The sequence below is a fragment of the Hyaena hyaena genome, unplaced genomic scaffold (genome assembly GCF_003009895.1).
Source record: "Hyaena hyaena isolate Hyena2069 unplaced genomic scaffold, ASM300989v1 scaffold_980, whole genome shotgun sequence".
Taxonomy (NCBI): domain Eukaryota; kingdom Metazoa; phylum Chordata; class Mammalia; order Carnivora; family Hyaenidae; genus Hyaena; species Hyaena hyaena.
The window spans coordinates 88,731-105,128 of record NW_024081615.1 but is presented as its reverse complement, the minus strand read 5'-3'; the positions used below and the strand labels follow the sequence as shown (position 1 = coordinate 105,128).

General features: G+C 37.1%; 1 protein-coding gene across 10 annotated transcripts in view; it reads left to right on the top strand.

Annotated features, from left to right (window-relative positions):
* MBNL1 (muscleblind like splicing regulator 1) overlaps positions 1 to 16,398 on the top strand; it is a 182,382-nt gene that overhangs the window by 125,043 nt on the left and 40,941 nt on the right. For all 10 annotated transcript variants that reach the window (XR_005526269.1, XM_039221416.1, XM_039221414.1 and 7 more), the window contains one exon: positions 14,908 to 15,078. Coding sequence is in view for 9 of the 10 variants with exons in the window: in XM_039221414.1 (XP_039077345.1) it covers positions 14,908 to 15,078 (171 nt within the window). In the remaining variant the exon portion in view is untranslated. The remainder of the gene's footprint in view (positions 1 to 14,907; positions 15,079 to 16,398) is intronic.

Sequence of the window (16,398 nt, the reverse complement as noted above, 5' to 3'; positions counted from 1 at the left end):
GCAGGGGAGGGTCAGAGAGAGAGGGAGTCACAGACTGAAACAGGCTCCGGGCTCTGAGCTGTCAGCACAGAGCCCGACGCGGGGCTCGAACCCACGAACCGCGAGATCATGACCTAAGCGAAAGTCGGATGCTTAACCTACTAAGCCACCCAGGCGCCCCCCCATGTGAGTTCTTTAGAAGAGATTCTATCTCGATGCTGAGCTGAAGGAGTCTGGCAAAGACGAGAAAGGATGCTTTCAAGCTTGTGCAGAGATAGGGGACTGAGTAACAGGAAGCAAGGACTGCAGGGTTGTAAAGAACGTGCTAGGAGAGTGAGAAAGGCCCTGTAATTTCTATTTCCTGAGTACCAGAACATAATCGAGGCCCTTGTGTACATTCTCTCCTTTAATACTTACATCATGCCTAGGATGGTATTCTTATCTTCATTTTTATAGAAGAGGAAGTTGAGGTTCAGTGAGGTGGAATAGTTAATGTAAAATGTCACTGCTAATAAATATCAAAGTTGACATTTGAACAAACAACTCCGTGATTTCCAGCTCATGTGATGTTAACCATTGAGCTGGGGCTCATTTGCCTTTTTTTTTTGTGTGTGTGTGTGTCAAGTCCTGGCTCATTTCCTGTGTGCAGATCTCTAAGGCCTGTGTATGAGAAGCTTATGACTTACAAGTGAAGGATAAAGATAAATCCAACAAGTGCAATATCTTATCTGGGTGGGAGCAGAGTACAAAGATGTGGTTTGGTCACGGTAGTAAGAAGTTACTTGAAAAGGGAACAAATGGGAGGAGACTAGGGGAAAAGGGAAATATAATTGATGAAGAGGAAATGGGGCTGTAGTATGTGAGTTGATAGAGGTCCTGAAGAAGGTGCGAAGGAATCTTTGAGAACTTGATTGGACAGAATATCCTATATTCTGAACTACAGGCAGGACTCATTCACCTGGCAAACAGTTGTTGGGCTTACTGGCCTGGCCAAGCCGGTGGCCACAAGGTTGGGACCGGACTCCTTCTGGAGACAGTGGGCATGGGAAGAAGATGTGTAAAAACGCACAGTAGAGCCATGTGACACTGTTAGGGGAGGGGCACGCACAAAGTGCCAAGGAAGGTGAACAACTCTTGCCACTGACCACTGTTTGCTTTAGCCTGTGGTAGAGAGTAAAACTCATGCATACATGGCTTTACTCGCTTACTGCACCCAGGCCTGGTGTTTAGCAGATCCGGGCTTTCAGCCTAAATGTTGATATGATAGCAGGAGAAAAACATCATGTGACAGCAGCCTGTGCTTTTCCCTCTTAGGTTCACATTCCTGCTTATTAAAAAACAGTGTTGCCATGGCTGACATTCCTGTGAGGCCCAACATCTCCATACTTTTCATCTTAAATAAACACTTAAGAATATGCTCTGCGGCCTCTGATTGCCTTTTAGAACAGAGCAACCTTGTGATGATTAAACTTTTTCGGGTGTCTGTGTTTTAAGTGATGACTCCAGTACCCCTCTGCCTTAAAGAGTCATCTTATAGACGTTGGTAAGAGTTGCATAGTTCACAGACATCTCTTTTCACTTGTTTGTTTATTGGTAACACGGATCCTTTCTCACAAAGCTCCTGAAGGATACTAGAATTATGAATTCTTTCTCAAAATTCTTTCTCACATTTCTTTCCCATTTTATCCCCAGTGATCATTCTTAAGGAACTTTTGTTGAGTGTCATTTCTTTATAGATATTTGGGACCTTGCTTAGAAAGGCAGTGGAAGTCAGTGGGGGTAGATGTAGTGACAGAAGGAGACAGGCTCAGATAACCTGTGTTGTGATACTGCTTTTTTTGCTCCAAGAGATTTTTTTCACCCTTACTGTCTGTGCTGCTGCAGTCAGCATCCAATCGAGATGTGTTTGGGGCTCATGAGCCAATTGTCTTTCCCTCGCTGCAGCCTGAAGTCCGAGAGAGGGCTGATGGCTGTGCACAATTTTAGCAAATTGTCATGGGGATGTGGGGGGAGGGCCGTGCCTTACCCACAGGAACAGAGCCAGTGTCATTGCGTACATTTTGTTCAAGTACAAAGTTGATCTGTCTGAAGGAGACAGTGGCCAGCAGTGGTAAGGACCTTTGTCGCCTCACCTTTTCTTTGTGCTCTGTCATTCTTGTTTATGTGAAGAAATAGCATTTAATCGCTGGACTTGAGACCAAATCTGTGAGGTCAGCAAACAACATTTATTTTCAGTTAGGGAATCCCAGAGTTTACAGAGGAGTCTGAATGAGAACCTGGGGAAAGAAAAGTTGTTTGATATTTGGCAAAGACGATGATCTCTCTAAAAGATTAGAGAAGCAGTATGGTCTAATAATTTCTGCATGTAATTGACAAACAAAATTTTGGACATCTGTCACAGTTGAGAAAATTATCTAAGCATTCATCATATGCATAGTATATACTACCCCAACTAGTGGACATGGATGAAAGATTCGCAAAGGAAACGTTGAGGTGGGACTTTGAAAATATCACATGTTATTCTTTAAAGTTTATCATAGCTACTAAAAATGTTATTTTTGATATGTAAAAATATTTTTATTACGTTTGTAGGTATGTATATTTAGAAAGTACAAATATAGCAAATGCCTCATATAAATACAAGGTAATGGTGTTATTATTCTTGAGCTGACTTCACCAAAATGTTTTACCTCTTTGATTTCCTTTAGTTTCCATTATACTGCTGAATGAAAAGACTTACCCTTGAACATCTGCCATCCTTTCAATATCACTTATATTTTTCATTTTATATATATGTAAAGTATTTATATATATAAACCTATGTATTTATATATGTTTAAATATACACATATGTTTATATGTATACGAATATAGCAAAATATATGCATAAATATATATTTATGCATATTACACATGTATGTATATTATGTAAATATATATTTACATGTTTATACATTTATATGTTTGTATAAATATACATTTATATTAATATGCATTTATACATGTTTGTATATAAAGAATATATATCTTTTTTCTATACAAAAACACCTTTTCTGAGAGCCTGGGTGGCTCAGTTGTTAAAGTGTCTGACTTCAGCTCAGGTCATGATCTTGAAGTCTGTGAGTTCGAGTCCCACGTAAGGCTCTGGAGCCTGCTTTCAATTCTGTGTCTCCCTCTCTCTCTTTGCCTCTCCACCCCTCCTTTTTCTCTCTCTCTCTCTCAAAAAGTAAATAAACATTAAAAATTTTAATAAAATTACCTTTTCTTTCTTTGTGATAAATCAGTATCCATTGGTATATCCATTGATACACCCAAATGTCCATTTGTGAGGTATCTACATCACAGAAGCCCGTCAGGGGATCCAAAGATAATCCAAGAACCTCTCCAGGTGTCTTATTGATGCGGATAGTGTGAAGTCAGATTTTAACTTGTTTGGTATTCACTTATTTACTACTGTTAATTCTGCAAGAATTCAGGGAGAAAAAATGAATGACAGAGAAACTGAAATTTATAAGGGAATCTCCTGGTTCCCATTACACACTGGAAATACTGTGTGGATTAGGCTTCCCAAAAATTAGTTGTTTATATTGTGAAATATCTTTTCCTTTGTAGAACTTAAAGGGGTTTGAAGCATTCATTCAGTTCTGACTTATTCTGGTTAGAGTCATGTATGTTTTAGTATGAGTAGTGATTAGGAAAACACACATACATACATACTTGAGCATGTAAAAGTGGTCATCAGTATGGATGTATACTTCCAGCACGGTGGTGAAGAGTGCCAACTTCTTAGTTAGACTACCTCTGTCCAGTTATGTGCCCTTGGATAAGGACCCCCCCCACACACACCTTTGGAGGGGTATTTAAAGACGGCAATTTCTGCTTCGCCAGTGTACCAGGGGCTGGAATAGGTCTGTAAAGTACTGCTCCAACAAGTCTTCCAAGAAATTATTAAGGAAAAAGTCCATATGTTTGACATAAGAAATTTACCTTTTATTAACCCTCAGGAAATCCGTAGAAATATAATAAACACTGTTATGTTGTAATCCACCTAATCGTGGTATGATGAATTGGGTTCTATTTGTAAAACATTTTATATTTCTCAATTGAAAGGCATGCACCACAAATAGACCACTAAATTTTATTATGTAAATGCTAGGGTTTTTAATTATCAGCCAAGATTGAAGAGTGCCTGATTTGGATGCCGTAAAATTTCAGAAGTGTTTCTGCTACAAACAGTTTAGAAGTTTGACAGTTGCTGCCCCCAAAAAATAATGAAGCAATTGAAAAAATAATAGAAACATAGTGATCTGGCATTTCCAATTTTATGATGCCATAAAAAACCAGCCAAGATATGTTGGACTGTTTAATGATGTTGGCACCTACCAAATGTCACTGGGCTTTCACAAGGTCATGGAGACTCTGGTTTGACTCAGGAATGTTGGCCAGACCCATGTTGGGAACGCAGGAAGACCGTGGAATAAGCGCAGACAGTAGGTGCCAATTAAACCCTTCATAGCACTTCGTACAGTAGGTTACGTCTTTTGTGGGATTCTGTGGTGTAGAGGAGGCCATGGGTGTAATGCAGAAGTGAGTCCATTTCTTCTTCCAGCCTGTCCCATCATAAGCATTTCTTAATATAAGATCTTCGTGGGTTCCCACTGAAGAGGCTAACATTTCTCCAGAGGACCGTCTGCTAAAACTGTGTGCTCATCAGCCTGTGGCTGTCACAGTTGTATGTGTATGTGATCTCTCACTGACAAAAGCTGCTGGAGAAAGGAGTGGTGTTTTTGTACAAGAATGTGTGTGATTTGTTGCATTTTCCCCCCCTTTTCCGCCTCCTCAGACTCGTAGGCATTATGTAATACTTCTCTAGATGTGTAAAGTTTCAGTTATGCCATATACAAGATGATTAATGGGAGTTGTGCAATTAAAGCTCCTAAGTTCTCTGGGGAAAAAGTCATAGTATCCTGATGTTTGAGTTAGATTGCACGGAGTTTGCGTCAGCATTTAGGATATTTTGGGATATTGTAAATGTCACTATTGGTTTTAATGTCCAAGCATCTTCAGCATCACACTTAGGAATGTTCTATGAAGTAGTGCCTAGGACATCCTATGAACACGATGTCTAACCTAAAATTATGTCTCCCCTAAAACTGCTGCTTTGAGATCACATTCGACTTCGATGAGAATGTGTTTAACATGACTCAGTCTGTTAACCTTCTTTTGCGTTCTCTCAGGCCAGTAAGATGACACATTTAAACTCAACAGATTGGGCCTGTACCTGTGTTTATATTTTTCTTTCTTTCTTGTCCTGGCAGTCTCAAACATTGTTAAGCCACGGTGTGTATGTGAACATGAGCTTTTTATGAGATCGAGAAAGGGAGAAATCTAAGTTGGCTTTCTGTTGTGTTTCATTTGAAAATATGTTGTATCTGGGGTAAAATATTTCAGAATATTTCAGTAAAAATACATGCATAAATTTCTGCTTTTCTCTCTCACTGATAAGAGAAAATTTTCCCAGCTCTTGTGCTGACCTGAGCTCTAGGCATTTGGTCTTACGTTGATTGGATGAAATTGGAATAATTTACACCTAGAAAGTTCAGCTTTAAATATTGATTAGTGTTACTATGTTTACTTCATGTTAAGTTCAGAAGGCTACAGATTAAATACCTAGCAAAATAAAGGGAGAATTGACTCCTTTCTTCATGTTCTTTATGAATCCTAAGCATTTGTCTCTGGTGTTACCTGAAAAATCCAAAGAGGAAATTCAAACCGGAGAAGTAGCGTTTGGTTTAAGAGTATTTTCTTGCCTTTCCACATGATAAAACTCTGAAATAGGTACAGGATGCAAAAAAAAAAAAAAAAATCTCATTTTGTTATCTGGATTAAAGCACCACAATATTTGAAAATTAAAAGAAATAGGAAGATTGCTGTTAATATGTGAATATTTATATATTTGCTATTTAAAATATTATACTACTTAAATATAGTAAATATATAGTATTGGTTTCTTAAGAGTATATATACTATATATGTTTATAATACACTATAGTATACACTTTATAAAACACAACACAACAAAACAATAACATAAAATCAGTGAAATCTTCATGGAGATTTTCTGAGAAAAAATGAAAATATCCTTTTTTTTTTAAATGTTTTTTTTTTAATTTTTTAAATGTTTTTATTTATTTCTAGGAGAGAGAGACAGCGTGAGCAGAGGAGGGTCGGAGAGAGGGGGAGCCACAGACTGAAACAGGCTCCAGGCTCTGAGCTGGCAGTCAGCACAGAGCCCGACGCGGGGCTCGAACCCACAAACCGCGAGATCATGACCCAAGCGAAAGTCGGACGCTTAACCGACTAAGCCACCCGGGCGCCCCTGAAAATATCCTTTCAACCACATTAGTAATTTATTACCAAATGATAGTTCAGAGTTCCTTTAGGTTTTATTCTATCACTTTCTCAAAGTTTTTATGTGTTTTCCAAATAAAACATGAAATACAAATTTTAAATCTAATATTCTAGGTCTCTTAAATTTGCAACAAGAGCAGAATCATAAGTTTGTAATACATATGCTGCTCTTAGAAATAGGTACATAGGGGCACCTGGGTGGTTCAGTTGGTTGAGCGTCTGACTTGGGCTCAGGTCATGATCTCATGGTTCATGGGTTCACGCCGTGGTTTGGGCCCTGTGCTGACAGCCAGCTCAGAGCCTGGAGCCTCTTTCAGACTCTGTGTCTTCCTCTCTCTCTGACCCTCCCCTGCTCACGCTGTCTCTCTCTCTCTCTCTCTCAGAAATAAATAAAACATTAAAAATTTTTAAAGAAAAGGGGGCGCCCGGGTGGCTTAGTCGGTTAAGCATCTAGCTTTCACTCAGGTCATGATCTCGCGGTTCGTGGGTTCGAGCCCCGCGTGGGGCTCTGTTCTGACTGCCAGCTCAGAGCCTGGAGCCTCTTTCAGAGTCTGTGACTCCCTCTCTCTCTGACCCTCCCCTGCTCATGCTGTCTCTCTCTCTCCTAGAAATAAATAACATTAAAAAAAAAATTTTAAAAAAAATTTTTAAAGAAAAGAAATAGGTACATAATTGCAGTGAGTGTGTGTGTGTGTGTGTGTGTGTGTGTGTGTGTGTGTGTGTGTAATGGTTTACAAACATATGTATACATTTGCTTAGGACTAAAAACAACTTTATACAATGGCTCCACCAGAATTCAAGTGGTGGTCAGAAATTGTTAATTATTTTTCTGAGTTATGTGGCTACTTAATTTATCTTCCTCAGTAGCTTCTTTTTCAAAGTTAGAGATATATGTGTCACTTTTAGTTATCCTGAAAAGACTTAAAGGAAAGTAAAACCTTTAAAAAAAAAAAGTCAGCATATCTGGTATTCTAGTTAACAGGTGAATGACACTATTAGTATCTTTTTGGAATGTAATGATTTACTTGTTTATATACAACAATCTACAGTCTTTATTTGCTTTCATTTCAAATAAAAGAAAAATAAACATTGTAACTCACATATTGATACCTTGAAAATTTTTAGAACCTGAAACCATTAGAATTTGGCAAAATTAGAAGGAATAACTGGTCAGTCACCCACTCTTTTTGAGTCTGGTTTTATAGTACGAATCTATTATCTTATGTGTGAGGAAGCTCCCAGACATTGACATGTAAATATGAAGATATTTAAAGCTAATTATAAATAGCTTTGGGGTGGCAGTTTTAATTATGTGTGTTCCTTTTCTGGACTGAATATTTGTGTCCCCTTAAAATTCTTACGTTGAAGCTCTATTTTCCTCTGTGGCTATATTTGAAGATGGGGCTTCTAAGGAAATCATTACGGTTAAAGTCACAAGAGCGGGACCCTGATCTGATAGGATTAATGTCCTTATAAGAGATGCCAGGGAACAAACTTTCTCCTCTTGTGCATGCATCAAGGAAAGGCTGTATGATTGGAATAGCAAGGTGCTAGCTGTCTGCAAGCCAGAAAGCACTCTTACCAGAAACTGTGAGAAAATAAATTCCTGTTGTTATCGGTCCATCTATGGTATTTTGTTGTTACAGCCAAAGCAGACTAACATAGCCTCCATTACATTCCATGAGGTATAAAACAGTGGCTGACTTTTTACTGGAGATGATTTGCTTCATCCTCACCGCCAGAAACATTGGCAGTACCCAGAGACCATTCTCATTGTTGTAACTGAGGACAGGAGTGTGACAGGCATCTAGCAAGCTAGGGATGCTGCTAAACATCCTACAGTGCACAGAACAGCTCCACAACAAAGCCTATATGGCCCAAAATGTCAGTAGGGCTGAGATTTAGAGACCTTGAGATTCCTTTTAGGATGTATTTATTCCTGTAAGCTAGAACAACTCCTTTATGGGACAAGTAGATTGTAAGAAAAACATACATTTAAGGCTAACACAACATATCTGTGTGTTAGGTACAATTAATTTGTTTTCAGTATTTGCGAGCCAATCAACTGTAATGTCTGGAGTTAGGAAAACTCATATTCACCTAAATAAAAACAAAAGTGTAAATGGGTGTGCATGGATGTTTGTGTGTATAATTTTTTCTCAAAATTTAATCATGTTTTAAACTGCCATACAGGCGCTTGGGTGGCTCAGTTGGTTAAGAATCTGACTCTTGATTTCAGGTCAGGTCATGATCTAATGGTTGTGGGATGGAGGCCCCCACATGGGACTCTGCACTAATAGCATGGAGCCTGCTTGGGATTCTTTCTCTCCCTCTCCCTCTCTGCCTCTCCCCTGCTGGTGCTCTCTCTCTCTCAAAAATAAATAAACATTAAAAATAATATAAACTGCCATAAATTTCCTACCACTAGATGCTTGTAACTTTAAAATAAATATTATATATGAAAATTTATTCACCTTATATTAGGATTGATAATCACAAATTAGCATGCTAGAACCATAAGAAACATTTTTAGAAATGCATGAAATGATATTTCTTGACTGCCAATTTTTTCCCCTTTGGCAAAATTTTTTGTGAGATATTTGTATCATCTTAACTGAAAAAAAAAAACCAGAATTTTCAATAGGAAGCTACCAAATTCCTTTGCCAGAGTTTCTGGCCATTTTCTGATCAGTGACTATCTCCAGAAAGTGCTTCAGAAACATTGGTAAAAATCATTTGTCCCAAAGGAAATACTGGTTTTGTTTTAACAATTGAAATAAATAGTTAGCATTTGAACAGTTTTTCCTGAAAACTAGTATTTCCAGTGAAATTTAGAAAAAGACTTATGTGTATAAGCTGGTACCCCTATAATTTTTTCATTGTTCCTTTATTTCCTGAGCCTACCCAAATATGACCCAATAATTTTAATTCTACCACATAGTTACCATTTGGCAGCTTAAAAGATGTCTTTTTACATTCTGACCTCATAAATCACAGTATTTTTAAATTTCAGATTGAAGAAGCATAGTTAAAAATGGAAAATTAGTTCTAGTTTTCAATAGAATTTTGATTTTGTTTTACTAAGTTTAGCCAACTTCTAAGTAATATGTTTCATTTTTTTATTATTAGTTCTTAAATATTAAAAATAGCTGATAGTTTTCTCATATTTAAATTGCCATCTGTAGTTTCATTCAATTTTTTCTTTATTCTTCCATTCTATTCTATCTTTATATCTCATTATATGTATCATATAGTATATATACATTCATATCATTTTTAGGTATGTACCAGATATGCTCATACTATTAATTATTTAAAAGTACACATATTATTAAGCTCTTATGTTTGAAAATTAAGCAGGCATTTATTTTGAAGCTCACACAGTTAATTTAAACATAAGTTTTCTTTGTTATTAATCACAAATTTGTGCCTATTTCAAAAGCTAGTGAGAATATCCTTAAATTCACAGTGAATAGTTTATAACTTCAGAAATTAAAGACTTGAAGAATTGATCTCTTAAATGACAATTACTGATCTCATCATACAGGCTTTTAAGATTACGAGGGAAAATTTGTAACTATTTTGGAAAGACTACTTTTAATTTAAAGTAGTAGAAAAATTATTGGAGAAAGCTGGACTCAGTCTGAATTGATATTTTATTGAACTTCCTCTGTTCCCTTAAAGTATACCTTATATGCATTATAGTGATATTTTTGAAATCTGTGTTCAGATAAAAAGCCTATAAAAAGCCTCTTTGAAAAGTGTCTAACGTATTTATGGCATAGACTATAGAGTGGCCTGCGAGCCAGTTGGATAGCTCACTGAAAATAAACTGTCAGTGTCATCAACAAAAGCAAACCACAGAAACATAGCACTAAAAGAAATGTATTAGAATGGCATTTTTTCCGTACTGGATGTGGCAAATACAGAATGATCATTAAGGGCCAGTCTGGTATTATATTATTGACGATTGACAGGCATTGTCACTAGGTTTTGCTATTTGCATTATTTTTAGTACTTTTAACACAGACAGTGCTAAATTAAGCAACTGCTGTTTGTTATTAGCTTGAGAACTTAAAAAGAGAGAGGAAAAGAATTAATATTTATTGACAGCCTGTTAAATCACGAGTCATGTATGAAGTTGGCCCACTGTCTTGCTCAACCCTTATGTGTCACCAGTGAAGTCAATGGTATTGTTACTTTTCCACAGAAAAGGTATGGCCATTCAGAGAATTTAACTCCCACAGGGTCACACAGCAAGTAATTAACAAAGCGGCTGTTCTGCTCTTTGAACCAAGCTGTGTTGGATACAGTGTACAATTATATGGCAATAGGTGGAACTTCATAGAGCAATGAAACTGCAATAAAAACTGCTTCATATTTATATGTTGGCATTAAGCCTAGCAACCCAATTTAATGTATCTTGAGGTGAAATCTCTGGATGATGTAGAATCCTGTTCCTTTATAAAAATTTCTGTAGGTGAAGGCTAGATACTGATTGAATTTCTATTCTTAGATTTTTAGGATGTATTGTCACTGTATAGATTTTAGAACACTAAATAAGTTGAATCTCCACACAAATCTTGTTTAATCCTTGGTGAAACTTACAAACTTTCTGTTACCTTTTCTCCCTTTATGGTGGCAAACTTTATGGGTTGTTCAAATTACTGGCCTCTGAAAAAAGCATCATTAAATTAGTGCAACTCAGTATCAGAGTTTGGTACTAGAGTTAGTTTTCATTCTGTTATTTTCATTGTCCCAGAATGGAGTTGGAGTAGAATTCATCTTTAAGGATTTATTAAGAAGTGTTCATTCTTTTGCTAGTGCTTTTTGAGGCATGTTTCTGAGAATTCAGATGGATGAACCTGGAGGGGTACTCGTGGTGTGTTTACCTTAACTCTTTTTTTAAAAAAAATATTTTTATTTATTTAGGGAGAGAGAGCATGCACAAGGAGAGGAGGGGCAGAGAGAAGGAGAGACAGAATCCCAAGCAGGCTTTGCATTATCAGCACAGAGCCCAGTACGAGGCTCTAACTCATGAACTGTGAGATCATGACTTCAGCAGAGATCGAGTCAGATGCTTAACCAACTGTGCCACTCAGATGCCCCTACCTTAACTCTCTTTTAAAGATATTTTTAGGTTTGTTTTATTTATTTTGAGAGAGAGAGAGAGAGAGAGCAAGAGCGAGAGAGAGAGAGAGCACAAGCAGTGGAGGGACAGAGAGAGAGGGAGAGAGAGAAAATCCCAAGTAGGCTCTGTGCTGACAGCTGACAGTGACTGATGTGGGGGGGTCAAACCCAAACCACAAGATCAAGACCTGAGCCAAAACCAAGAGTTAGTCATTTAACAGACTGAACCACCCAGGTGCCCCCTGCCCATTTTTCCCCTGTCTTAAATCTTAATGAAAGATTTCCTTTCTCCAGAAATTCATTTCACCAGAAACACTGGTGATGTTCTCCAGAGTTTTAGGCAGTCCTCTAGAAGAGGATGTTTATTCTGACTTTTTCTTGACCTTTTTATTTGTCAAACCACAATTATGCAGCAGCCCAGTCAGCATTACACACGTTTTGAACTCCCTAGGAAGCTGAGTTTATCTAATGTCAGTTGCAGAAGCTACTGTGTTTTTTGTCTACACATGTCAATGAAAAATTCATGTGGCTCTGCAGAATTGTGTTTTGTAGTGGTTTTTGTTGTTGTTTTGTTTTTTGTTTTTGCTATACATAATAATCTGGAATACTATTAAAATTCAGATCCCTAGCCCCTGCCCCCTACCCCCAGATCTGTTGCCACAGAGGTGGAAGAGACTTACTTGTCTGTATACTTTTTCACAAAATATCCTTAGTTCACTCTTAGAAACATACCTTTTTGAAAGTGAGGTTTTAGTGCAATCGAATCAACTTGTGCATAGAAAGGTAGCCTATGTAAGAAATGCACCAGAATGCCATTTTTCTAGAGTGTAGTAAATAACAAAATGCAAACCAGAGGTCTGAGCTTCTGTCAAAAGGTTTGACATGTACTGACACAGAATATATATAGGACACATATGGTTTCTCTCCTTCATGATTTCATTCTGGGCTATGTTCAGAGGTAGCGGGCATTGGGTGGTTGGTGTTAAGGGAGGCACTCAAATGAAGAGTTTATGAAGATTAGTGTTAGTATTGGCAAGGCCTGGTTCAAGTCCCAGGGCTATCTCTGTGCTATTTATGGAGCTATAGAAACTGATCTGAGTGAATTGACAGTAACTGAATCCTCAGGGTGTTTATAACTCTGCTTATTTTCACTTATATAGATCCAATATTAGTAAGAAATATGACATGGAGATACTGAGAACCAGAATTTCCCTGGGAACCACGCTGTTTGTCCTGAAAAAGCAGGTTTTCTCTAGAACACCTCAACTAGATAGCCCCGAGGTCAACTCTGTGTTATCCATGAACTGACTTATGTTGGCTAGTCATTCTCTGTGGTCGGTCTTGTGACTCTACATGTCTTGTTTTGTTTTTTCTGTAAAAGTTATTTTTTTGTCCAAATGCTTTCTAGCTAATAATATACTTGTGATCTCAATAGATATCAAGCATGATTTCATATAGAAAAACTCATAGATATATAAATGTTACTTTGTGAACGTATCAATGTGCATAACTAAGAGATATTATAAAAATTACCTTCCTGTCAATACTTTTGTCAGAAAAAGTTAAAAATACAGTTAAAAATCTGGGGGTAGGGGTGGCAATAGCAACTTCTGACCTTCGCCTTCCTCATACAGTGCCATGTAGCACCAAGGGCATGGCATATGCATTATCTTCTCTGATCTTCATAATAAACCTACGGTATAGGTTATATAGCAATTTTGAAATGGATAAAAAGCCCCAGACTTAAAGAAAGTTAGTTTTTTGTTCAATTCATACTGCTGATGAGTAAGAGACCTCGGCCTCTACCCCAAGTCTTGAGACCTGGCAAGTTCCTCAGTATCCACTACTGTCCTCTGCTGCCTTCTGTTTTTAAAGTATTATTAGTGATGCTTTATTCCATGAAGCTTGTTAAAACATGAAACAGTACCCTATGACATTAGCTCTGGGCAGAAACTTATTCCTAAAAACCCAAATCAAAACAAGCCAGAAATAGATCCTTCATATTAGGACTGTGACAGATTTTTATCACAAACATAAGCATGCTGAGTCAGTTTATAGTCTAAGATCAAATTATGGTAAATGGATTTTTCTTAGAAAAATCAAAGAAAGCTCAGCAAGGTGGTTGACGGCTTCAATTAAATAATTCTTTGACACAAATGGTTCTAATTAGGTTTATTGGTAAAAGGAGTTGTCAGGGTAATAATTGCTGAGACCTGTTACTCTAAAGGCTTGACAACAAAAAGAAATAATATGGAAACAGTGACGTGAGGATAGTATTCAAATAATATGAAACATCCCTCACGGTATTGCTTAGTATGGACTTTAATATATATTTTCTTTTTAAAATTTTTAAATGTTTATTTGAGAGAGAAAGAGAGCGAGCGAGCGAGCAAGCAAGAGCGCAAGTGAGTGAGAGAGAAAGAGAGCACGCAAGCAGGAGCGGGGCAGAGAAAGAGGGAGACACAGAATCTGAAGTAGGTTCCAGGCTCTGAGCTGTCAGCACAGAGCCTGATGCAGGGCTCAAACCCACAAATCATGACCTGAGCCGAAGTCAGATACTTAACCAACTTAGCCACCCAGGCACCCCAATTTAATACATATTTTCAGTGAGAAGGGTCATCCCCAAAGGAAGGGTTTATTCACATTTCTTATTTTATAGTAACTTATTTTGTTTCTCCATTTTATGTTGTAAATCTTTTGGAGAGTAAACCTGTCTATTTCTTATTGTTGTACAGTTCTTGGGCAATGGAGACTAGACTTTGAAAAGTAAAACAGGCTACATTTTCACCAGTGTTTCATTATATTTACCAATCTCTATATACAATGGGAATATGTGGGAATTTTTTTTTCACCTGTAAGTTTCTTAATACATGGGCTTGTAAAGCTTAGTAGTAATTTAATTTTGTTATGAGATACTTGTACAGGTATTAACTGGAGAGTCAGTGTGCCTTGAATCCTCCAAGTTCATTTCCTCTGAACTCAGCACAAGTAAAAATAGATGCTAAAACTTCATGATTCTTTTGGGTTCATTAAAGTTAACCAGAAGATTTGCATGGAGCTAATATTCTTTATTTGATATTCTTTATTTTAGTATTACCCTGGCAGTTTATAGATTTTTAAACTTCAATCTAGAAATATCAGTGCTAATGTAAAAATAAAAGAGCTCCCTTTAAGCTTTAAAACTTTTTCAAATGTCCTAATACCTCATTTTGATAATGCATTTGGGTGAATTCATTACCTACTCCAAGCATACTATAAATTGATATGGATGATACAATGTGTTAGAAACCCATGGTAGATCCAAGTGGTAGGCTTGCATTATTTTTACTTTTTAAAATTTGTTGTTCTAATCTTTTTAAGATGATATTTTTTGCTTTTGTTTCTTAGGGTCGTTGCTCCAGGGAGAACTGCAAATATCTTCATCCACCCCCACACTTAAAAACGCAATTGGAGATAAACGGGCGCAATAACTTGATTCAGCAGAAGAACATGGCCATGTTGGCCCAGCAAATGCAACTAGCCAATGCCATGATGCCCGGTGCCCCATTACAACCCGTGGTAAGCATGTTTTCAGTTCTCATTCATTAAGTTTGTAATTCCAAGTGCTCAGTTTCAGTATGAAGTGATGATTGCACTTCATCACATGAACATAGATAACAGTGTCCATTGTCTAGCATTTTCTAGCAAAATTATCAAGCAAATCCTGGACCAGTTTACATGCTGCGAAGTTACTCATCTTGTGACCAGATCTTGTGGAAATTTATATTATAGCATGCTTTCCCCCAAAGCTCTCTTTACATTAAATCCTATGATTTGCAGGTATTAAAATGGTCATCGAACCTACCAATATAGTCAGTGTGCACTTGCAGATCCCCTGTAGTGGTCATAATGATTTTAAAATTTGGTATAGATCAATTTTAGTTTTGAGAACAATGTTCCTTTCCTTCTTTCCTTGGAGAGAATGTGTTGCATAGTTTTATTTTTTGGAAAGAAGCCTTTGTTATTCTTTTAAACTCAAATTGCCATTATTTTGTAGTTACAGATGTTAGGAGAATTCTGACAGTGGTGAATCAATATCCTACTCTGGCATGTCTCAGTAAAAGAGAACTAGTTGGGAGAAGCAGAAACTCCCAGGGCTTCTTTTTAAGCAAAGAGCTGAATATTTTAAACTGTAGGTGATCATAGAGATGTATTTTAAACTGTAGGTGATCATAGAGATTTAATGTTTACCGAGCAGCGTATGTGAATAACTTTTGATTCTGAGCACATATATTTAATTATTTATTTGGGCTTTGAGGGAGTATATGTATGATACATGACTTTAATAACCTTTACCCACACTTATTCATAGAAATGTAAGGATTTAATATCCTAAGTAATTTTAGATTGCAAAAGGTGTTCTGATATTGTGAGCTAGTAATTCTGTATTTAAGTGCATGTTAAAATTTGAAATGATGAGAATATATCTGTCAGCAATTTATGTCACTCACTTATATGCAGTATTGGGGCTTATGGAAATGTGAAGACCCACGGTTTTCTGATATGCTAACTGTAGCGTGTGTGCTAACTAATTTTTTTCCTACTACATTTTAACACCTGAACTCAATGTAATTATTATTCTCTCTTAGAACTTAATGCACCAATCATTCCAAAAAAGAGGGGGGGATTGCATTTCGAGGTGGGAGGGATCTCCATATCACATCGGCAGTGATACCAATTATCAGTACTGTGCAGTTGAGGTGAGAGAATATTATACTTCTGTGTCTGTTTTAACCTGATTTTTTTTTCCATTATTGGGAACTCTGTTAAAGACATGATCTCTTAAATTTATTTTTTGTGACCTCCGCTAATACTGTATCTGTACTGATATAGCATGAA